We start from the raw sequence: 25,160 nt of genomic DNA on the forward strand, positions 1-25,160 counted from the left end.
GCCCAATGAGAATATTAGCCCTCGCTGTGTGAAGACAGGGGCTGGGTGAGTAAAGACCCCATTTGCCAACTGCATTATATCAAAACTCACATTATTTTAGATTTTTATTGCACTTAATTACTATACTTAAATGATACGTCATTTGGATTCTGTGTATCACAAGACTGCGTCTACCTATGTTCACAACTTCAAAGAAGGTCCTTCCAATGACTTTTCCTTCACTAAGCCTCAGTTTCCTCATCTCTAAAATGGGAATAATAGGAGTACCAACCAAATAGGGTTGATTTGAGGATTAAAAGAGAAAACGTATGTAAAACTCCAAGCACAAAGCCTTACCCACAGCAATTACTCAACAGATGTGATTATTTTTATTATTATCAATATCTTTGAACCCTCTCCCACCTTTCTTCTCTCTTCCCATCCAGGCTGTCCCTGCTCTCATGCTCTTACCTGGGCTCCCTAGTGACCTGTCTTCTCATATCTCAGTCTCATTCCTTCCATCCACCTTCCACTCTGCTGCTGGAGTAATCTTTCTTCGAGTCCTTGAGTCATGCCATGCCTCTGCTTAAAAACACTTGCTGGACCATCACTGCCTGTAGTCTTATGTCTTAGTCCATTTGGGCCACTATAACAAAAATACCACAGGCTGTGTGCCTTATAAACAAGAAATTGAGTTCTGGAGGCTGGGAAGTCGAGGATCAAGACACCAACATGTTTAGCGTCTGGTGAGAGCCTGCCTCCTGGTTCATAGACAGCCATCTTCTCACTGTGTCTTCACATGGCACAAGGGGTGAGGGAGCTCTCTGGGGTCTCTTGTATAAGGACACTAATCCCATTCTTCAGGGCTCCACCCTCAAGACCTCATCATCTCCCAAATGTTCCACTTCCTAAAACCATTGCATTTGGGATTAGACTTCAACATGTGAATGTTGGGGAGACACAAACATTTAGTCCATAGCTCCTAGGTTGTAAGACCCTTTATCTGAGCTACAGCAACCATTCCTGGCCCCATGTCCTGCAGTTCTCTCTAGGCAACCATATTCTAGCCACAAGGCCAGTACTAGAGTGAGGTGAGAGAGGTGTCTAAAGCACAAATTTAAGGAGGACTTCCCTCTCAGGATTCTGCAACATCAGCTCATGACCAGCCTCTGAAGAAGCTCTCCATGGGCAGAGGCCTGTTATCCTAATTGACCCCCTCTCTCCCTCCTTCCTCCCAGACTTCCTGGGTTCAAATTCTCACTAACTACAAAACTCAGAGCAAGCTACTTACTCTCCTTATACCTCAGTTTTCTCATCTATAAAGTGGGGATGATAAAAAATACCTATCTCATAAAGCTGTTGTGAAGACTAATGAGTTAATATGTGTCAAGTTTTAGAAGAGGGCCTAGCACCCAAGAAGCACTCACTGAATGTTAGCTAAAACCACACACTCCACCATCCTGAAGTTTTCTAAGTCCTCTAAGGTTATAGCCTAAGTAAACATATAAATCTCAAGATACAACAAACTACAGCTTAACCAGCTATTACACTATCAATTGAAAGAAGAAGTCAGCTTCCCAAGGCAAATAAAGGGAATTATGCTACACCCCCCCGAACTTACCTTCTCAACTCAGCCAGTTCTACAACTGTCACCTGCAACATCCATCCTCAGCACAGTTTCCCTGGTGTTTTTTCAGGATTAATTCAAAGTCTTTCAGTTGCATTGACAGGAAGCCAACACAATCTGGCTTAAGCAAAATAGGGAATTTATTGGACCATTGTATTAGTTATCCATTGCTGTGTAACAAACTGCAAAACTTAGCAGCTTAAAACAATAAACATTTATTATCTCACAGCTTCTGTGGATCAAGAATCCAGGCACAGCTTAGCTGGGTGCCTCCGGCATAGGGTCCCTCACTAAGCTGCACTCAAGGTGTTAGCCAAGGCTGCAGTCATCTCAAGGCCCTCCTAGGGGAGGATCTACTTCCAATTTCATTCCTGTGGCTCTTGGCAGGCCTCAGGTTCTCATCAACCATTGGCCAGAGACATTAGTTCCATGCTGGATGCTGGCTGGAGGCCTTCCTTATCTTGGGGCCCTGCAGTTCACAGCATAATACCTGGCTCCTCGCATGAGCTCAAGGAGGGATGGGGGTGGAGAAAGAGAGCCCAAGATGGAAGCCTCATCCCATCCCTTCTGCCACATTCTGCTCACTAGAAGCAAGTCACAAAATCTATCCCACACTCAAGAAGAGCTGATTACACTAGGGCATGAATACCAGGAGGTAGAGATCTTTAAGCTGCATCTTCAGAGCCAAGTTTAGAACCTAAGTCTCCTGAGGCTGAAGCAAGTGATAGCCGCTATTGGTTTGCAAATCCCATGAAGGTTATTAATCGACTTGGGACCTCTACCCCAGCCTGAGCATGTGGGAGGAGCTGGTGGTGCTGGGTATAAACAACCCTCCCTGGGACACACACACACACACACACACACACACACACACACACACACATGCAATTGCGGAAGCTGTGGTATTTCCTCCGTCAGCATGTTATCTGAAAGTAGATCATCATGGCGAGCCCAGGAAGACAAACAGATGGCTGGGCTCTACAACCTTTCTCCAATAAGCCACCAAAGAGTCAGCCACACATATCCTCTCCCTTTCTGTGGACCCCTCTCCTCTTCCTGCTCATGGGTAAGTCCACACTATGGTCACCGCTGCTTGCTACTGGTATTCCTCTGAGGCTGGTCACATTTCTGCTGGGGATTCTAATTGTTAAAAGCAGGAAATGCTTCTCCTTTTGGTAATGATTCTGCAAGTTCCACCTTACTCTGAGCTCTGTATGTGTGTGTGTGAGTATGCATAGTTACATACCATGAATAGGTGACATTCTAGCCCCGGTCACAAATAACTCTGGGCTCAGACTCTATTCCTCTCACCTTCACATTTTCCTGCTAAGAAATACTGGGTGATGAGTTTGTTCCCTATACGCTGTGGGTAAAACACACAGAGAGATACAGGGAACTTGTCCTGAGGATAAGCCACCTGTCAATTTCCTAGGGAGGGATAGAACTGCTGGAGCTTCTTTCTACATCCTGCCTTGTTCATCACATGTATGGAGGCTTCATTGGGGATCTGGAGATGGTCTGGTTGCCCTCGGCTAGGTGGCTTCTATGTGAATATCCTTTCTCCCCACCATCCTACCTCCCCCTCAAGGCCCAAGTCCTGCTAGTTTCTGAGAAACATTTCTCAAGAGCGTGGCCTGGGTCACCCCTCTCCAGTGGACAGAGCTGACCCAGTAGCCCAGGGAGGATCTCAACCACCTGGGCTTGGAGGTCATTGGATGTGGCTGTGGCGGTTACTGTCCATCTGGAATCCTGCTTCCTCACCAGGGATTCAGGGAGGATAATGCAGGTACCACTAAGGACCTGACAGCAGTGAGGATGGAGGTGGGCATGGGCAGTGAGGAAAACTCTAGAAAACTCTTAGATGCATGTATGGGGGTAGAGGGAGCCTAGACCTCAAGGCTGAATTTTAGTTTGACCTCCTTTCACTTTTTTTTGGCTGTGTTGGGTCTTTGTTGCGGTGCGCGGGCTTCTCATTGCTGTGGCTTCTCTTGCTGCAGAGCACGGGCTCTAGGGCGCATGGCTTTCAGTAGTTGTGGCGCAAGGGCTTAGTTGCTCTGTGGCGTGTGGGATCTTCCCAGACCAGGGATCGAACCCGTGTCCCCTGCATTGGCAGGTGGATTCTTAAGCACTGTGTCACCAGGGAAGCCCCCTCTCTTCACTTTCTATTTCATCCTTGCTCACCATAAAAACACAGGCAGCAGCAGGGCTGTTTATATCCACACCCAACTCTCGAGGTGCTTCTTGGTTATGTTGGATAAACCTGGAATTAGCCACATCCAACGACCCCCAAGCCTCAGATGGTCAATGCAGGGAATTTCAAACAGTTCAGGGCAAAGAGACATCTCCCTCTGTCTGGCTCCACCAATTAGGGTTACCTCAAACCTCACTGTTTGGGTCTAGAAGGGAGTTTCCTTGATGCTTTTGTGTTTCCAAGGAGTTGTTTCAGGAACTTAGGAGGCAGTAGGGTGAAAAGTTTTGACCCCCGCCCCAAGCTTTAGTACCAGGAATATTTGAAAGTAAGTCCTTGCTCCATCATTTCTTACGTGTGTGAGCCTCTATTTCTTTTTTTTTTTTTAACATCTTTATTGGAGTATAATTGCTTTACAATGGTGTGTTAGTTTCTGCTTTATAACAAAGTGAATCAGTTATACATATACGTATGTTCCCATATCTCTTCCCTCTTGCATCTCCCTCCCTCCCACCCTCCCCATCCCACCCCTTTAGGTGGTCACAAAGCACAGAGCTGATCTCCCTCTGCTATGCGGTTGCTTCCCACTAGCTATCTATTTTACGTTTGGTAGTGTATATATGTCCATGCCACTCTCTCACCCAGTCACCTCTTACCCTTCCCCCTCCCCATATCCTCAAGTCCATTCTCTAGTAGGTCTGTGTCTTTATTCCCATCTTGCCACTAGGTTCTTCATGACCTTTTTTTTTTTTTTTCCTTAGATTCCATATATATGTGCTAGCATACTGTATTTGTTTTTCTCTTTCTGACTTACTTCACTCTGTATGACAGACTCTAACTCCATCCACCTCATTACAAATACCTCCATTTCATTTCTTTTTATGGCTGAGTAATATTCCATTGTATATATGTGCCACATCTTCTTTATCCATTCATCCGATAATGGACACTTAGGTTGCTTCCATGTCCTGGCTATTGTAAATAGAGCTGCAATGAACATTTTGGTACATGACTCTTTGAATTATGGTTTTCTCAGGGTATATGCCCAGTAGTGGGATTGCTGGGTCATATGGTAGTTCTATTTTTAGTTTTTTAAGGAACCTCCATACTGTTCTCCATAGTGGCTGTATCAATTTACATTTCCACCAACAGTGCAAGAGTGTTCCCTTTTCTCCACACCCTCTCCAGCATTTATTGTTTCTAGATTTTTTGATGATGGCCATTCTGACCAGTGTGAGATGATATCTCATTGTAGTTTTGATTTGCATTTCTCTAATGATTAATGATGTTGAGCATTCTTTCATGTGTTTGTTGGCAATCTGTATATCTTCTTTGGAGAAATGTCTATTTAGGTCTTCTGCCCATTTTTGGATTGGGTTGCTTGTTTTTTTGTTATTGAGCTGCATGAGCTGCTTGTAAATCTTGGAGATTAATCCTTTGTCAGTTGCTTCATTTACAAATATTTTCTCTCATTCTGAGGGTTGTCTTTTGTTCTTGTTTATGGTTTCCTTTGCGGTGAAAAAGCTTTTAAGTTTCATTAGGTCCCATTTGTTTATTTTTGGTTTTATTTCCATTTCTCTAGGAGCTGGGTCAAAAAGGATCTTGCTGTGATTTATGTCATACAGTGTTCTGCCTATGTTTTCCTCTAAGAGTTTGATAGTGTCTGGCCTTATATTTAGGTCTTTAATCCATTTTGAGTTTATTTTTGTGCATGGTGTCAGGGAGTGTTCTAATTTCATACTCTATTTCTTAAGTGTAGAATACAAATAATAAGATGTATTATGCAAGACTGTTTTATAGATAGAGATGGTATGTGTACAGTGCTTGGCACGTAGTTGGTGGAAGCTATGTTTGTTATTATGATAATCACTGTTAAGTACATTATTCTCAGACACTATTAAAGGGTGGGCAAGTCAAATTCAGTTATCACAGTCTTTGAACCCCCCTTTAATTATTTGTCAAATGATGTAGTTCAAAAATAAGATGGATGATACCTGGGACTCCTGTCACTCTGCAGGGAGCTATGTAGCACTCTGCTACAATATGATCAGGACCACATCCTGCTCCTCCCACTGACAGTATGAGAGGCTTTGTTTATCGTTGATGTGAGGAAAGATGAGATCAAAACATGTTCATATGAACCCAGCCAAGACCCAGCACCTCTGGGCTTCCAGGATAGGGTGGTGAGTGCTTTTGGCCTCTATACTCCGGGGCATCATGTACATAGAATCGGGGCTCTGCAACTGACCAAATCTGTGATCTCAGGCAAGTGGCTTAAACTCTCTAAATTTCAGTTCCTTATCAGAAGAACAGGGCTACTTATCAGATAATTTTGAGGATTAAATGAAGTGATTTCTACAAAGTGCCTAATACACACATAGCAATCATAAGCAGTGTCTTCTGGATGAGAAGAGCTCTCTTTTAGGCAACCTCAAACCAACATCACATCAGCTAAGCTTCTGTCTTCTGAATCTGCCCCCAGAGTCTACCTGAACTGACCCTTTCATGTCCAGGCTTCCTAGTCCTGTGCCCTCCCTAGCTACCATGCCACAAGGTCCAAGTGCTCTGCTGATGGGGGTCTGGACAGAGACCCCCTTGGCCTGCACCAATCTCTTCTCTGTGTCTACGGAAGTTGTAACCTTTAGGCTTTCCGAACACACTTCAACCTTTTCCCATCCCTCCAGGCTGTACTTTGGACACTCCTCTCTCTCTAACATTTTCTACATATTTTTCCACCCAGAATTCCTGGTGTAGTCTGGGTCCTGAACCCATCTGAGTTGGTCTAGGGTTTACAGAGCACTCTCTAGAGCCTCAGAAGCCCTGGAATCTGGGAATCCAGGCTGGGGTCACCCGGCGGAAACTCACAGGACCTCTACAAGGAAATAAGCTGCCGTGGGCAAATGTCAGGTCTCTGGAACCCTTGGTAACAATGGTTATCAGACATCTGAGTCTTTCCTGAGATGAGGAAATCAGGGGCTGAATCAATGCTACCTACCTATTCCCAACCTCAAACCTTGTTCCCAAGCACAGACCAGATTTCCCTGGCCAAGCCAAAGTCAGGCTGAGATCCGTGGACAATGAGGGAAAGGTAAGGTGATAATAGAGGTGAGAGATGCTCCTTTTATTCCCAATATTTTATTATGAAAATTCTCAAACGTACAGAAAACTTGGAAGAATTTTGCAGTGAACACTCAGATACCTCCCAGCTCAGTTCTATCACTGGTGTTTTACTTTACTTGCTTTATCACACACCTATTCTTCTATCCACTCTTTTAGCCATCCATCAATCCATCTTGTTTTTTTAAAGATGCTCCATTTTTTACTTCATTAGTTCTTTATGATTTACAGCAACCTGATTTTATTTCTTCTCGACCACATTCTTGGAGGAAGATGGTACAGGTGTGAACATTTCTGTCTTACAGATGAGTAGACTGATTCTCAGAGAAATTCAGAAATTCATCAAAAGTCGCAATGTTAATTTCCCTGTAGGAATAGAAACGTATAAAATCTGTTTTACTGATTATTGTAGCTACATTCCTGGGAGAGAATGTTTGGGAAGTGAATGAATGGATGAATGAGGTCCATTTGCTAAGCAATGGACCTAGATGGAGAAAAGCCAAAATATCATTTCATTTCTCAACATCTGGCATTTATTACCAATATGTGTTTATTTAATGAATGAATGCACGCATGCATGAATAAATGAACAAACAAATGAACGCTGGCTTGAGGACTCCAGTTCCTCCTCCAAGTCCTTCTTTTGTCTCTGCAGGGCTAGGAGCCTCTGAAAAGGACTCAGCCCCAACAGTGGTGAAAGGGATTCTAGGGGGTTCGGTGATTCTCTCCCTGAACATTTCAGTAGACACAGAAATTGAGCACATCGCCTGGAGTGGTCCCCAAGAAGCTTTGGCTTTAGCAGATGCAAGAGGAAAGATTATCTTTATAGACAAAAGCTACCAGGGGCGAATAAACATCACCCAGAACAATTCCTTGTCTATCAACAAGCTGACTCTGAAAGATGCAGGATCCTACAAAGCCCAGATAAACCAAAAGAATTCTGAAGTCACCACAAGTGAGAAATTCACCCTGTCTATCTATGGTGAGTTCCAGAGAGCGTCTGTGGGTTTTGACCTTTTATTTTTAAAAGCAGGGTTTTTTCCTCTCCAGGAATTAATCTCTCTAGGACAAAGAGAACTATCACATTGGTCATTTTCACCCAATTCCATAAACACAGATGTCAAGAGTGAAGAACAGCCAAAATGTGTTTAAGAGCTATTTGGATCCTCTTTTCTGACATTTGGATTCTCACTCTCTATTAATATCCTTTATCCATCGGTATTAGCTTGCTAGAGCTGCCATAACAAAATATCACAGACTGGGTGGTTTAAACAACAAAAATTTATTTTCTCACAATTCTAGAGGGTAGAAGCCCAAGGTCAAGGTGTCAGCAAGTTTGATTTCTTCTGAGACTCACACCTTGGCTTGCAGATGACCACCTTCTTGATGTGTCCTCACATGGTCGTCCCTCTATCTGTGTTGACTGTGTCTTAGTCTCCTCTTTTTACAAGGGCACCAGTCATACTGGATTAAGGCCCACATTACAACCCCATTTTAACTTAATTATCTCTTTAAAATCTCTATCTCCAGATACAGTCACATTCTGAGGTAATAGGGATTATGAATTCAACATATGAATTTTGATTCAGCCCATAACACTCTGCCCTCTGGCCCCCCAGAACTCATGTCTTTCTCACAAAATACATTCACCCCATCTCAACAGCCCCCAAAGTCTTAACCCATTCCAACATCAAGTCCAAAATCTTATCCAGATATCATCTAAATCATGTATAAGTGAGACTTGAGGTATAAGTCATCCTAGGCAAAATTCCTCTCCAGTTGTGAACCTTTGAAACCAGACAAGTTACCTGCTTTCATGATGGGACAGGCACAACATAGACATTTGCATTCCAAAAGGGAGAAATCTGAAAGAAGAAATGGGTCACAGGTCCCAAACAAGTCTAAAACCTATTAGGGCAAATTCTATTAGATTTTTAAAAAAATTTTATTGGGGTAGTTATCTCTTTTATATATAGTAGTGTGTATATGTCAATCCAATTTATCCCCCCCCCTTACCACTTGGTAACCATAAGTTTAGTTTCTACGTCTGTAACTCTATTTCTATTTTGTAGATAAGTTCATTTATACCCTTTTTTTAGATTCCACATATGAGTGATGTCATATGATATTTGTCTTTCTCTGTCTGACTTACTTCACTCAGTATGACAATCTCTAGGTCCATCCATGTTGCTGTAAATGGCATTACTTCATTCTTTTTTTATGGCAGAGTAATATTACATTGTATATATATATACCACATCTTTTTTTTTTTTGATGATGTATTTTCTTTTTTTTTTTAATAAATTTTATTTATTTATATATTTATTTTTGGCTGCATTGGGTTTTTTGTTGCTGCATGCGGGCTTTCTCTAGTTGCAGCGAGCAGGGGCCACTCTTTGTTGCGGTGCGTGGGCTTCTCATTGCAGTGGCCTCTCTTTTTGTGGAGCATGGGCTCTAGGTGCGCAGGCTTCAGTAGCTGTGGCACACGGGCTCAGTAGTTGTGGTGCATGGGCTTAGTTGCTCCACGGCATGTGGGATCTTCCCGGACCAGGGCTCGAACCCGTGTCCCCTGCATTGGCAGGCGGATTCTTAACAATTGCGCCACTAGGGAAGTCTCCACATCTTCTTAGGTCTGAGAATAATCCCCTTTGGCTCTATGATTTATCCTTCTGGTCCACTGGGGTGACAGCCACACCCCTTGGCCCTGGGCCCTGGCCAGCAGCCCTGCCCCCTGGAACCAAGGAGGAAACCACCTCACCAATGGCCCCTGGGCCTATGCCCTTTAGGCCTGTGGCGCCAGTGACAGACCTGTCAACCTCTGAACTGCCCTTGGGGTCATTCTTCCCTTTTCTTGAAGGATAAAGCATGGTCTCAGCTGGACATCTCTATTGGCTTATCCTGTAAAATCCCCCAAATCTGACAGCCTTCCTTCATTTTGTCCCATCTGTGTCCCTTCAGTCCAAGGTGGCAGAATTTCTACTGAAATGGTTGACTGGATCCTTGAATTACACCATTGTCTATCCATACTCTCAGTGTTTTCTCCAGACACAAATTCTCATTTTTTGCTCTATAGATAGGCTGAGAATTTTCCAAATCTTTAAATTCTGGTTTCTTCTTGCTTAACAATTCCTTCCTCAATTTATCTTTCTTCTCTCACATTTTACTACAAGCAAAAGGAGAAAACAGGCAGTGCCCTCAACACTTTGCTTGGAGATCTCCTTAACTAAACACCCAGTTCATCACTTAAATGTTCTACTTTCTACAAAACACTAGAACATAATTTGTCTTAGTTCTTTGCCACTTTATAAGTATCACCTTTCCTCCAATAACAGGCTCTTCATTTTCAACTATTACCTTACCAGCCACACATTTAATGTTTATCTTTCTACCAATGTTATATTGACAATAATATGTCTATCTCTGAGATAATAGAAGTTTTCTCTACAGCTCTCTTCTTTTCTTTCTGAGCTCTTACCAGAATCACCTTTAACATCCATATTTCTATGAACTGTCTCTTGAAGACCATCTAGGCTTTTTCTAACATGCACCTTAAAACTCTTCCAGCCTCTATCCGTTAACCAGTTCCAAAGCCACTTCAATATTTTTGGGTATTCATTATAGCAGCACCCCAGTTCTGGTGCTAAAATCTGTGTTGGTTTGCTAGGGTTGCGATAACAAAATAGCACAGACTGAGTAACTTAAACAACAGAGATTTACTTTCTCACAAATCTGGGGCTGGTCACGAGGTCAGCAGGTTTTGTTTCTTCTGAGACCTCTTTCCCTGGCTTGCGTACAGCCACCTTCTTTCCCTATGTCCTCAGATGGTTGTCTCTCTGTCTGTGTTGTCTCTGTCCTAATCTCCTCTTCTTATAAGGACACCAGACATGTTGGATTAGGGACCATCCTAATGACCTTATTTTAAAATAATTACCTCCGTTTCCAAATACAGTCTTATATCCAAATACAATCACACTCTGAGGTACTTGGGGTTAGGATTTCAACATATGAACTTTGTGGGGACAGAATTTAGCCTATAACACCATGTTTCTATTGGATTGTTTGCACTTTCTGAATGATTTTTAGGGTGCTCTGGATATATTAAGGAAATGGAATTCTATGCAGTTAACAGAAATAGAATGAATCAACTTAATATGTACTAACATACAACAATTTCCAAGATATATTATTAAAATTTTTAAAAGCTTCAGGACAATATGTACAGCATGCTATTATATATATGTGTCTACAAGTAGAATATCTCTGGGAAGATCAACAAGAATCTCCTAACAGTAATTGCCTCCAAGAACAATAATTCCTGGGAAGAGGAACTAGGTGGCTGGGGCAAGAAAGCTTGTTTTTTTGTGTGTGCATGTGTACCTTTTTGTATCTTTGCAATTTCAATTTTATGTATGTATTGCCTATTCAAAAAAGAAAAAGAAAATGAACTTACACACACACAGACACACACACACGCACACACAGGCTATGAACAGAGGAGATGGAACAAAAGGAAAGGAGAAGACCAGGAAGAAAGTCTGGAAGCACAGTGGGGCCCAAATCTAGACCAAAAGGCAAGGGCAACTCAAATTATAGAGGCAGAGCTTCCAAATCCCCAGTGTTTGGGGCTGACTCATTCATCCATTTATTTACCAAACATTCATGAGTGTCTTTCATGCACCAGGCAGATGTTATATGTTCAGGCACAGACACTGGCTCTGTCCTCAAGGAATTCACTAACTGGTGGGGGAGAGAGAGAAGTAATCAGACTATTGTCATGTTGAGTCTTGGTGATAACAGCTGTAGAGTATACTATGGAAGCACTGAGGAAAGGCAACCTAGCTTGCATGGGATACAAAGAGAAAAAAAAAGACTTCCCACTGGAACAGATAATGCTGGCCTCTTCCTTCGGCCCCCAGCTCCTCTACCATCACCATCTTTTTCACTTAGCCCTTTCCTGCTGGGGAAGCATTCTGAGTAGTCTTCCTATTGCCCTTGTTCCTGCAGAACAGCTGCAGGAGCCCCGAGTCACCATGACGTCTGTGAACATGTCTGAGAACGCCTCCTGTAACATCACCCTGGTATGCTCCGTGAAGGGGGCAGGGGAAGATGTTCAGTACTACTGGACTTCGAGGGATCCCCATGCTTCTGAATCCTGGGTGGGGCCTAGTCTCACCATCTCTTGGTTGCCCTGTGACTCAGACCTGCCATACATCTGCAGAGCCAAGAACCCAGTCAGCCAGAGCAACTCCCGCCCTGTCCATGCCTGGCAGTTCTGTACAGGTAACTGGCTCCACTAAGGCCCTCCAGGGGATTCCAGAAACAGTCTAAGCAGCTATAGAGTCTAAACCCCAGGATTCTGGCAGGACAGAGATGAGGTAGGGAGGTAAGAGAACAGGCCCGAAAATCCCTTTTTCTCTACCCTCAGGAGCCTGAGAGAGACTGGCAGGGGACTTGGGAACTCCCAGGGCACTGTGAAACTCCAAGGGTCTATAACACAAGAGAGGAAAAGAGAGTATGGATGCAGAAATCCAGATTGCTCTTTGCTTGGGTAGGGGTGTCTCCTAGGGTGTCCTTAGAAGGACAGAGAGGGCAGGAGGGGCCTGGGTATGCAATAGGCAGAGCCATGTGCATACCTGTGCATGACAAGTGGTCATGGGAAAGCAGCAGGGATGCCTCATCAGAGAAAGGGGAAAGGAGGCCTGGGCAGGAGGGTGTATTGGGCTATGGTCCCCTTCAGGCAGGCTGAGGGTCAAGGGATAGAGACCAGTGTCTGAAACTGCAATGTCTCACCTCTGGCTACAGATCTAGGAGCTTCCAGAGGAGGACCAGTGGGGGAGACAGTGGCGGGGATCCTGGGGGAGTCCATCACCCTGTCCCTGGCACTCCCGGACAGTCAGCACATAGACAACGTTGTCTGGATGTTTAACACCTCTATTATCAGCAAAGAGCGGGGAGAAGAAGCAACAGCCAATCAACTCATTAAGTTCAAGGATCCAAATCTGAACACGGCGTGGGTCTCCAGCCAGGACTACTCCCTAAAGATTGGCCAGTTGAAGATGGAGGACGCTGGCTCCTACCACGCCTATGTGTGCTCAAACGCCAGAGTTGCCAGCACAAAACATATCAACCTGAGCATCTACCGTGAGTTTCTGAGTAGAACACCCATCATTAGATTCATTCCCTGAAAGGTTTCTCCTCTTTGCTGCCTATCCCACCTCCCTCCTCCTACAAAATGCCTCAGACCCACAGGACAGCTACTCAGTTCACACCAGTCAGTTCACAGGAGGACAATACAATCAGCAGCTGGGCAAATTCCCCTGGCCCAGGCCCCCTTCTTCTAGGCTTCCAGTTAAGCCTCAATCAACCAACTTCTGGTACTTGCCCTGTCTTCCTGCATTGATTATTGGGTGGGACAAGGAACTCTCCAACCTGTATTTTTATAGAACATTATCATTTTGCATAAAGACAGAGCTGGCTGGGTAAAATCATAGAAGACTGAGGAGAAAGCCTTTATTGTCCTGTGACCTCCAAGAGCTTGGAAGGCTACTTGGCTTCCTTGAGTGTGAGGGAAAGAACTCAGAGTCTTCCTCCTCAGCCCTGTGCTTCACAGGAGCTTAGCTGGACGGTTTGGATAATTTATATTTGCCAGCTCCTTCACCTGTACCATTCAGACATGGTCAACCTATCCCCTGCCTGGGCATGTTGGTGTCTCAGTACATGAGAAAAGTGTCACTGTCCATGGTCGTGTTAAAATATGCAAGTCCACTAGTTCACATCTATTGCCTACTGTGACTCAAATATCAAAGAACCAGGAAGAAGATCAAGTAAAAAGAATAAGAAATTGGGAACAAAGAATGCCAGTCTTACGTTGCTTTTAAAATTGTTAACATTTATTAAGTGCTTACTCTGTGACAGTGCTGTGCTCACCTCTCCATATTCCTTATCTCATGTAAGTAAACAAATTAGATGATGGGACCTCAGAATGTAAGCCTTGAAGGGCCTCAGGGCACTTGGAAGTGTTGTGCTTATTTGTGTTGATTGGTTTGCTTGTTCTTCACAGTATACTGTATAGAATGATGGGGTATCTTTTTTCACTTTTCATTAACTCCTCTATTTCCAAGGACCAAAGATGAGTAAAGTGATGAGTCCGAGATTTTAGAGCTATCAAAGGAAAGTCCAGGTGCACGCCTGGAGGCACCTTCCCAGCCCTAAGGCAATGTCAATCCACAACTTCATGAATATATTTTGAATGGTAACTGCCCAGGGTGCAGGCCTGACTCCACATCTGGTCTACCTTTCTCCTCACATAGGGAGGCTGAAGAAGCCAAAAGTCACCGGGAACCTCGGGCTCACAGAGGACGGCGTCTGCAGGGTCAGCCTGACATGCTCAGTGGAGGACAGTGGACACAACGTGACATACAGATGGAGCCCCCTACAGAAAGGAGCTGTCGTGTCCCAAGGGGGAGCTCACCTCAGCGTCTCCTGGAGAAGTGGAGAAAAACACCCCAGCTTCACGTGCAGAGCCAGCAATCCTGTCAGCAACAGCTCCCAGCAGTTTCTTTCTAGGGACCTCTGTCCAGGTTGCTCTCCTGTTCAGCCAGACCTCAGAGCCTTGAGTCCGTGGACCCAAGAGTTTTCATTCTGAGTAGTTCTTTATAAAGTGCAGTGAGGGAGTGTGAGTAAGAGTCTTTAGAGCAGCACATTCCAATAGAAATATAATGGATGCCACATACATAATTTAAATTTTTAATAGTCATATTAGAAAAAGCAAAAAGAAACAGGTAAAGTTAATTTTAATCATATATTTTATTTAACCCAATATATCCAAAATATCATCAATTCAACATGTAGTCAATACAAAGAATTATTCATGACATAATTTGCATTTCAGTTTGTACTAAGTCTTTGAAATCCAGTATGTACTTTACACTTACAGCACATCTTAATTCAGGTGCTAAATTCTCATGGACAGTAGTTGATCTGTATTCAGATTTCATAAAATTTGCAGTTGAAAAAATATATTTATATCCAAGTTGTTCTAAATATACTTATCAGTTTTTCAATAAGGAATAGAGTAGCTGATTTTTAATTTAAATTTTAATTAATTAAAATTAAATAGACAATTTAATTCCTTAGTCATACTAACCAAGGTCACACAGCAGAAGCAGGATTGAGGCTCTGAGTTCTGTGCTCTGCTCTTCCCTAGAGAGAAGTAGAAAAAAAGGAAGGTCTACCCAGGATGTGAAAATGCTGGGTCAGGCTGTGTCTGGCAAATGGTTTTAGAGCTCTGATCAATAGTAATCTGGATTCACTGTCTAGAACTCTCCTTATGCCATTTATAGAGAGGGGCAGTGTAGTGTGATGGATAAGGGTGTTTTAGGATCTGACAGCCTGCATTCAAATCCCAGATCAGGTACTTAAAACTCTGTGACACTGGGCAAGCAATAAACCTCTCTACCCAGGGACGGTGTCTGCCTTACTGCTATAATTTCTTGCCTAGAATATGATTGCTCAATAAATAGCTGTAGAATGAATGAATGAATGAAAAGGAATATTTCCTGCAATAGTATGGGATTTTAAGAGGCAGGTAGGATGGCCTTTATGTTTTGTCCATTGCTTGCCCCAACTCCCTTGTTGTTATTTTTACTGATATCACTCAGTTCCTCTTCACAGGACCTGAGAGAAGGACAGCACTTTGGTCTGGGCTCTCCCTGATGGTTCTTTTCACCCTTCTGTGCTTTGGGATCTCTGGCTGGTGCTTTTGGAAGAAAAAAGGACAATGTGAGTTTCTGAGATCAATGACATCTGCCAGCATTAGGCCATTTCCCTAAGACCTCTGGAGACTTCTTTGTCCTCTCATAATTCCCTCCTAGCCCTTCTCTCCCAAGACCTCATTTCTTCTCAGAATGATAGGGGAGGAGTGTCAGTTGGGACTCTTTAGTTGCAAATAATTGAAACCCAACTCAAAACTAGTTTAGACAAGAAAGGGTGGGGAGAAGTGCAAGGGGAGTGCTTTATTATTTGGAGACTCGCATAATCAGTCTATGGGCAAGGAAGAGAAGAGCTGACCTAGAGACAAATCTCACCAGAGACTCAAAAGCCACCAGAGCTCTCCATCTCTCATCGCTATTTTTCCCTATAAGCCAGCTTAACTCTCTTAATACAGCCGGCTGAAGGGCAGGGCTGGGGGTGGAATGTACCAAAACACAGCAACTGGTAGCTCCAGACTCACACATACTAGTAGTTCTGACATCAGAAAGGGGAAAAAGATGTTTCCCCTCCAACTCCAATTTGAAGAACCTCAGAAATCTCTCTGATTGGCTCAGCTTTAGGTCATGTGACTATTGCTTGGACTAATCACTGTGGGCAATGGAATGAGTGTTTGTGATTGGTAGCTCCTTCTGGAATGTCAGTATTGAAGTGGGAAATGGAGTAGTTCCCAGAAAGAACAGATTGGTTAGAATATATAGGGTCCCTGGAAGAATTACTGTGAGCCAGCAAACCAACCTGATGAGTGGCTACCACAGAGGGATTAGAGCTCTCCCTTCCAGAGAGATGGCAGGAAGCTCCAGAGAATTCTCCTCAGCTGAAGATGACCCTAGACTCTGGCCATCCTTTCCCATGGGCTTGTACTCACATCAGGGTCCACTCTCCTCCCTAAAGCTTTTTCCCTATGTTCTCAGAAATCTCTCTCCCTCTCCTTTGACTCTCACAGAATCAGAGACTCTCTCCCCTCACAGCCCTAATGATAACCCTTCTCTAACTTGATTTCTCAGGTTCAGCCCCAGCCTTCAGTTCCAGTCAAGTTGAGGCTCCAGCTGACACACCAGGTAATATATCACCAATGACACAGGCTATGGGGTTCCCAGGCCAGATGGAAGCTCCAGAGTGGGGCTACTCAATGTGTGACCAGCAACGTGGGTACACCCAAGGGCTTGTTAGAAACGCAACTCTTGGGTACCACCCCAGAATACTGAACACCAACCTGCATTTTAAAAAGATCTGTAGGTGAATCATATGCCTGTTAAAGTCTGAGAAGCAACGTGTTAAAAGGAAAGTGGTTTGGAGAACAAAAGCCACAACCAGGCTGAACTCCTGAAAGATGGTAACCAGAGCTAGGAGAACTAGTCCTTCCTCCGGTGTCTCTAGGATTCCTCAGGCATTGACTGCCATCACTGGAATGTGCCCCATGATGAGGATGAATTTACCGTCTCCACTCCAAGAATGGAGAAACAAAGACCAGATGAAACAGTAAATCTGTGACAGTAGCAAAATTAAAACTTAGTTGAAATTAAAACTCATAAGACTGTTTAGATACCTATTACCCGTAAGTATTACTGAGGCAGTGGTTTTCCCAATTTTTGAAAAAGCTAAGGAATGCTTTCTTCAAACAAAATATTATGCAACACCCCCAAATCACAATGCACGTAAAAGTGGAGCTGTTCTGATGAGTGTTGGGGTGGAGAGCTGAGATGCCTACACCTTATTCTCTCAGTCCCAAATCTCAGTGTCCTAAATTACCACCTTGAACTCTGAAGCTCTGGAGTTCTAAGGAATCCTCAAACTCTGGCCACTCAGTCAAACCCTGCTTTAAAAAACCCTATGTCACCTCTCATGGAGGGGATGCCCCAAGGAGATGGAATAGGAGGAGGGAATGTGTGGGGGATCCAGGGGCTCAGAAATCCAACATTGAAGACTTTTCTGATGGGAAAGTGTAACCAAGAAAAAGGGGGCATGAAATGGAAATGAGGCTAGACTTTGGAGATTCCCACCAGCTTCCTCCTTAGAGCTGGCAGAACAGACCCTGGTCTCCCCTAGCCTGAACGCTCCTTCCTTGACGCCCTGGGCACAGGAGGAGGAATAAAAAAGTTTTGGGGACACCACTGTCATTCCTGTCCCTCCTCCCTCCCCCAGCACATCTCCTCAGTGCCCAAGGCCTGCTTCTTTTATTTCTCTACTATCTCTCCAGAGTTTCCTCTTTGGAGACTCTGCCACTGCCTGAGTTCTTGCTGTCATCAATTTTTTGTTTTTTTAAACAGGTTCTTTTTTTAATTGAAAAGTCACATATTCACATGGTATAAATCAAAAATACTCTCCTTCTAAATCCCAATCTCCAGCTCTCCCTGAAGAGACCTCCATTGTTAAGATATATGTATGTTTAAATCCTTTCAGAGCATTTTAATGCATTTACAAGCCATATATTCTTCCTTTGATTACACACACGGGAGCCATCTATAACATTTTTCTGAATCTGCTTTTTTAACTTAACAGTAGATCCTAGCAATATTAGCATACGTAGATTAAGACTGACTCCCATTTATTCCATTCTACAGATGTACCTTAATTTATTTAACAAGTCCTTATTAACAGACATTCCCATTCCTTGTAACTTCTTCCCTGAAATATTGTAATAATTTCCTAACTGGCCATTCCCTCTCCAGAACTTTTCCTTTCTATCCCTTCTGCTCCCCCTTTGCAAAGCTTAATTCTGACTGCTCTAAAACCATCAGTGGCTCCTCATGGCTTTGTCTGTTACTCAAAAGGCAAGATAACCTAGTGGTCATGTGTATGAGTCCTGAGGTCAGATAATCCTGTGTTTCTATCCTAGCTCTCCTCCTTTTTAGTGATCTTGGGCAATTCAGTCTCTAAGCCTTAGTTTCCTTACTTTGCAAAATGAAGGCACCAACCTCTCAGTTGCTGTGAGGACTGCGTGGGGCAGCACCCACAGTGTGCACTCAGTAAGTGGTAACTATGATTATCGCTACTTTTGTCTACTTTTTTCCTACACAAAGCCCGTAGGGGGCAGTATTGAGTAGCAGTTAAGAACACCAGGGACCAGACTACCTGCATTCAGATCCTGACCCTCCCACTTACTTGGGCAAATATTCAAACTTTATGTGCTCCGGTTTCCTCATCTGCGAAACATAAATAAGAATAGTTATTGTCTAGGCTTCATGGGGTTTTATGCAGGTTAAATGAATTTATTCATGAAAAACATTTAGAACAGTGACTGACACATAGTAGGCACTTAATAAATGTGAGCCATTATTATTCTACACTTAGATCAAATGGGTTGCTTGATATACCCCAAAGGCAGTAGACATCCACCCAGTTGTTCATAGCAGGCACCCATTCTGATTGTCCTATGCCCAAACCATTGTGGTTGTTAAATATTTTAAGTATCATCCTTTCCCAAAAGAGAGGGTGCCTCAGGTTTCATACCTGCCTTTAATCATGCTGTTCTCTCCACCAAGAATACACTGTCATTCATCAAAGTCCTGCCCCAATGTCAAGGCCTACCTTAATTCTGCCACTTCACAAGTTCTTCTCTGCTTCCTAACCAGAGACCATTTCCTCTCACTTCTGTACTTTCCTCATACTTTTCCTATGACACTTGTCACAGTTGGCCTTACATTAGTTGATTTATGTATAGATCTGACCCCCAGGTAGACAGTGTACTCCTTCAAGACCAGGTCTAATTCACCTTTGTGTTTCCCCAGAGTACCTGTCATGGCAGTTAGGATGGTTTATTCAACGGGGCCAGTCCTGCTCACTGAGAGCTCCTAAGTCCATCACGTAACACACTCGATGAATGCTTATCAAATGAATGAACAAGTGAATGCTTGAAAGGAAGAAGGAAGGGGGAGTGGAATGGAGTCCTGTGAGGGGAGACAGGAAAACACCTTCTCCTCCAGTTCTCTAGGCCTCGTCTGGGGTAGGAGTCAGAGCAGCTTGGATCCTTGCACAAAGCAAGAGAGAGAAGGGGGCTGGCACACGTTTTACCAACCCTGCACAATGTGTTCCAGAGCCCACTGCTGACCACACAGTATACTCCATGCTCTCCCAAGGGTATGAGAAGGTGGACACTTTCCCTAAGACTGCCAGGCACATCTCCGACAGCAGCTCTGACAGCAATGGAACAACTGAGGAGGATGAGGAGAGGACAGAGAGGCACCAACCTGTCAATGGAAGAGACCAGGTGTATGATTTGGTCACTCAGGAGGATGCTGGACATGACTCTGAGGGGCAAGCAGAGTACGATCTCGTCACTCCAGATGACACGGCACCGGCGCTTGTGACTGAAGGGGAAACTGTGTATACACAGGTGTTCCTTGACTTTCAGGTGAGCTCTTTTGATCAGTACACCTTCCCTCCCCCTCCCCCTTCTAGGACCATCCAGTAACCTGGAAGACTAATCTCTCCAAACTGGGAGACAGGACCAGCGGTGCAAGGGCAGAGAATTGTGATTCTATCCATGTTTACCAACATTGGGGTCCCTTGAAATGAAGGAACTTCGCTCCCATTCTTGGGCCGTAAATAAGGGAGGTGTTGGGAAACCAGAGGCGCTGTTTCCACTGCACTAAGGCAGTTCCCACCCTCTATGTGTAATCAGAACCTGGTGGGGTGCCCCTTTTCCTCAAGAGTTGAGGGCGAATCTCTGGAAAGCTCTTGTCTGGTGATTATGGATATCCTGGTGTTGGTCTGTTACAGAGACAGACCCCAGTTCCTCAGAAGAAAGAGAGGTCAGCCACAATCTACTGCTCTATACAGAAACCTCAGAAGGTGAGAACAATTTTCTCTGTATCCTAAGGCCCATAAAGTGAGGAAATATTGCCCAGACCATTTTAACTGAAAGCAGAGGAGCTCAGGTTCCACTCACTGTGTGCTCCCATGACACACTCCATGGTGCATAGAGATATTGAAACAAATATTCCTGATTTGTATCTGGAATATAATATATTTAATATATTATAATATAATATATAATTATATATTATATAATATAATAATATATGAAAATATAATATAAAATATAATATATAATATATTAATATATATTAAATATATAATATATAATATATTAATATATATTAAATAATTATATATTAAAATATATTAAAATATAATATAATATATTTTGGTGTGGCCAAAAGCTGAATATTTCTAATTAATTTAATGATATCTTATATTGATTAATCTTAACACTGACCAGAATAAGAGTCTGTAAACCCAAACACTGTATGGTCCATGTATGTTTCTAAATCTATCTCTAAAAATCTATCTCTAATCCATCAAAATGGCAACTTCCCAAAACAACTGGAAATTAGCCAACAGTCTAATGCCAAGATTTTTTGGAATATGTGCTATTAACTACAGCCCTTTGGTTTCATTAGAGCGTTAAAACATCCCTTCAGCATAGAATTCCCCATTAATAATAAGTTTATATAAAGTTTTACAGTTTACAAAACATTAGCAAACATATTCTCAGCTGATCCTTAAAACAACTCTACAGGTGTGCTGTCATCCAAACTTTATAGCCAGAGAAGCTGAGATTCAGGAATTAAATTTGCCTAAGTTCACACAGATAGTGGTTGGAATTTCAATATTAAAAACCACAAGGAGTTTTTAAATAATCCTGAAAAGTCTTAAACAATTAACCTTGATCTGAATCTGGCTGTCCACTCCACTTTCACTTTCCTGAAAATATTGAGTCCATTCATACTTTTGCTTTCAAGTCTCCCCCAGAATTTCCTCACTGTAATATGTTCGAACAAGATTTTTTTTTTAACTCTCCAAGTTTTTCAATTATGCTACTTCTCTGTGATTGATGAATCAATCAGTAGATATTTATTGAATACCTTTTGTTTGCCCAGAACTGGGCTGAGTGCTATGGGGATTCAAATATGTTTAAGGCACCACTTTTGACTTTGAAGACTTGTTATCTATCTTTGATGTAGGAGAGTTGGATTGATTTAGTCACCTGAAAGGGGAGAGAAAATACTCTACATGACTGCTTATTATGTGTGCAGTTCCCAAGGGTTTTTCAGACATTGGAAATGGTAGACAGCCCTGCATGGAGGTAGCCAGGAAAGGCTTCATGAAAAAAATAATTTGGATTAGGCCTGAAAAGATGGGTAGAATTTGCTCAGTAAACATTTGTGCAAATACACAGTTTGGTTCAACCATCATCTGCCTCATGTCCTGATTTCTAGAGCATGGCCTAATGCCTAGCCAGGTAGGAACTTTATCTTTGGTCTCAAGGCCAAATCTGTACTGTTGACTACGTTCACTAAAGCTGCTTGGGCCTGGCCCTTTGTGTTTGGGTCAATACTGGTCAATCTTAAAGTCATGGACAGCAGTCCCTGCTTTGAGTTTCAGAATGGTCATGTGACCCCCCCCCCCACCTTATCTGGTCAGTCCTGCATGACTCCCACACCACTCCAGGAACTCAAGACCCCTAAAACCACCCTCACCCACAATATAAGTGGAAATCAGTGCATTTCCTCAGCCAAACTCTAGAAAGAATTTATTCCTTGCCCTCAGAATTTTCAGGACCAGGAATTCTGGTTCTGGGTCTCCTAAGGCCATTATTTCCCACTTGACCAGGAAATTCTCAAACCTACTTTAGTTATTTTCTGACACTTGTCTCTGCATGATCTCTCAAAGAAGGTTTGTGCTATTTCCAAGCTACTGATGGTACCCAACCTCCTTTCTGCATCAGCTCAAGTCTCATCTTCTCTTTAGAGCCCTTCCTGAACACTCTCAGACAAGGGATCCTCAGAACCCCTGGAATATGAAGGTCTAATGGTTTGGACTATTACTTTGGAACTTAGCCTCTATCACCTGAATTATCTTTATATAAATGTCTGTATTGTTTCTCTCGCTAGGGTAGAGACTGGGATCATTAGACTGTAGCTTCACGAGAGCAAGGCCTTTTATTGTCATTTTTGAACACCCTCAATTTGCTGCACTAAACTGTCTTATATCTCCCTTCCAAAGAGCCTAGCGCATGGCCCTCACCATTAGGAGATTCTCCGTAAATGCTTGTCATCAGCTTGGATAATTGCTTTATTAACCATATTATTGTGTGTCTTTTGGCTCACAGGTGGTGCCAGCACCGCAACAGAATGACCTTGAGTCTCCTGAAATATCTACCTATGAAAATGTCCCCTGAAAAGCAGCTGCCTCCCTCCATGAGGTTGGAGTGCTGGACCTAATAGGGCCTGGGGCTCCTGCAGGCAGAAGCACTTCAGAATTTCCTTCAGTGTCTCAGCGATGCCTGGATTTGTGCCTCCCCCTTCCTCTCACCCCCATGACTTCCCAAACCCATTAACAGATCAGACAACTTCTGGGCTCCATTTGTCTCCTTGCATGCTCATACTGTTTCTGCCTCTCAACTCAGGTGCACACCTCAAAACTCTGCCAAGGCTTGTCATGTTGTTGAAGGGGACCTGGACCTTCACATGTTCCTCTAAACAGCTGCTAAGATAAATCCAACAGATATTCTCACTTACAGACACAAAGATCTAGGTGAAATCATGACCACAGTAGTATTTTTTTAAATAAAAGGCTACAAATAACCTAAGTGTCCATTTAGTAGGAATCTGGTTAAGCACATGAAAGTATACCCATGCAATGGCAAAACTTGCCACTTCTGTAAAGAAAGGAAAGTAAAGACTAATATGTGCTAATATAGAATGAGCTCTAAGATACATTGCTAATGGAAAGAACAAAGTCTTGGACAGTGTGTTTCATATGCTACCAGTTGGATAAAAAAATAACTGTATGTTTATATAGATAAAGAAAAGTTCTGAGAGGAAATACAAAAATCTTATCAGGGGCTGCCTCTGTGGAGGGAACTGGATTGGCTTGGGGATTTTTTTAATGCATATTTTTTGTACTGCCAGATATTTTTTAAACCATTTGTGTGTACTACTCTTTTGATATATTTTTTAAGTGCTTAAAATGCCTCTTCTGTATAAGCCTCCCGTATTTACCCAAAAGAATTTCCCTCCTTATTGTCAGGTCTGGATGCATAACAGCCATAATATCTCTCTTCTCCCCCAAATTGTGGCCTCAGCCCTGTCCCCCTGCCTGTAAGTTACACTGCCCTTGACTTACATTCATGATACTCTCATGTCCACTTGCGTTACATGAGCTTTGCAGCCCATTTATGTTTTTGAATACTGTGCTTCCACTGTCATGCGCCCCTGCACGTGGTCCATGGAGTCAGTATGACTTCTGTGGCCTGAAGTGAGTACTCCCAGGGAGCCAGGCAGTGTTTCCTACACAGCAGGAGCTTAATTACTGCTTTGCTCATTGGCTGGTCATTGCATGGATAATTATCTTTGTAAGGCTTTATCACAGAAGCTCAACAAAGACATGTAAGATGATAATGATGTACATTATTACATTCCAGAATAGAGCATCCCAAAAGGTCTTGGGCTCATAGGATCTCTTCTGCTCCTTAAACAAATCTGGCCAGTTCAAGAGCTATGCAACTCAGGACATGTGAAAGGCCAGCAGCAGGCAACGGTCCACATCTCTGGTGTTCATCTGAACTGCTGGACCCCTATCATTTCCCACTCCCTCTTCTCACCAAACTCCTTGACTGAGCAGCTCAGCTCCTAATAGGTGCCTTGGCTCCTCCCCCTCTTCCTTTTGCATATATTTTCCAAGTTTTACCCTTGACACTTTCTCCAGGATGTGGTCTGTCCGCACTTGTCTCCAGGAAGAAGCTAGCCTGGCCAACCACACACCTGCAGGGGAGAGGGATCAGGCGGGGCATGAGCAAGTGGCTATCCCCCAAGACTAAGTGGCCCTGGGATCTTGGGACCCTAGAATCTGTGGTTCCAGTGTGAACGCAGGCTGGGAGACACTGACAGCTTACCAGGAAACCAGACTCCTCTCCAGCAGGAGTTGAACAGACGTATTTATTGATGGCCCACGAGTGCCCTTTGGCTGCTATAGAGAAGAAAAGTACAGAATAGGGAGGAGACCCAGACATTTAATTCAGGAAAGAAATTTAGACTGCCTCTAAATAACAACACAGTTCTATATTAAATTCATACCTTAAATACAGAGTGGGGCAATTGAAGAACAATGCTCCATGCAATGCCACCTGTTGGGGGTCTCTCAGTAGGCCCTCTTCCAGTTCACCCTTGCCTGGGCTCGGCCAGAGTCTCAGCCTGCTCCCCACAGCCTTGTGGAAGGGTCTGGCCTGAAGACTCAGGGGAGCCCAGCAAGGTGTCTGGTTCCCAGTTGCTCAGCGGTCTGAGCCCTCCCTCCAGCATGTGCCAAGGGGAACATCAGGACTCAGAACTTAAATACAATATTGTTTCTAACTGTGAAGAGGCCAAAATAGATGTCCAATAATGTGTTTTTGTAAGTCAAACCTCGTTCTGTAGACAAAGCTGGTCCCACTGCCAGGTTATCAGGATGGCATGGGCTCTGGGTGATTTTTCCACT

General features: G+C 43.4%; 1 protein-coding gene across 5 annotated transcripts; it reads left to right on the forward strand.

Annotated features, from left to right (window-relative positions):
• Positions 1 to 2,548: 2,548 nt before the first annotated feature.
• Positions 2,549 to 23,589, forward strand: LY9 (lymphocyte antigen 9). 5 transcript variants are annotated; one of them, XM_036842511.1, is made up of 10 exons: positions 2,549 to 2,672; positions 7,567 to 7,893; positions 11,916 to 12,191; positions 12,714 to 13,052; positions 14,222 to 14,491; positions 15,585 to 15,692; positions 16,688 to 16,741; positions 19,718 to 20,034; positions 20,403 to 20,474; positions 22,798 to 23,589. In XM_036842511.1, exons 1-10 carry the CDS (start codon positions 2,549 to 2,551, stop codon positions 22,864 to 22,866), a joined length of 1,956 nt encoding a protein of 651 aa, XP_036698406.1. In that variant the 3' UTR covers positions 22,867 to 23,589. The 5 variants fall into 5 exon arrangements, with proteins under 5 accessions (XP_036698406.1, XP_036698495.1, XP_036698582.1 ...); XM_036842600.1 differs by having other exon boundaries at positions 19,760 to 20,034; XM_036842778.1 differs by having other exon boundaries at positions 2,591 to 2,672; positions 7,654 to 7,893.
• Positions 23,590 to 25,160: the final 1,571 nt, after the last annotated feature.

This window comes from Balaenoptera musculus, chromosome 1 (genome assembly GCF_009873245.2).
Source record: "Balaenoptera musculus isolate JJ_BM4_2016_0621 chromosome 1, mBalMus1.pri.v3, whole genome shotgun sequence".
NCBI lineage: Eukaryota > Metazoa > Chordata > Mammalia > Artiodactyla > Balaenopteridae > Balaenoptera > Balaenoptera musculus.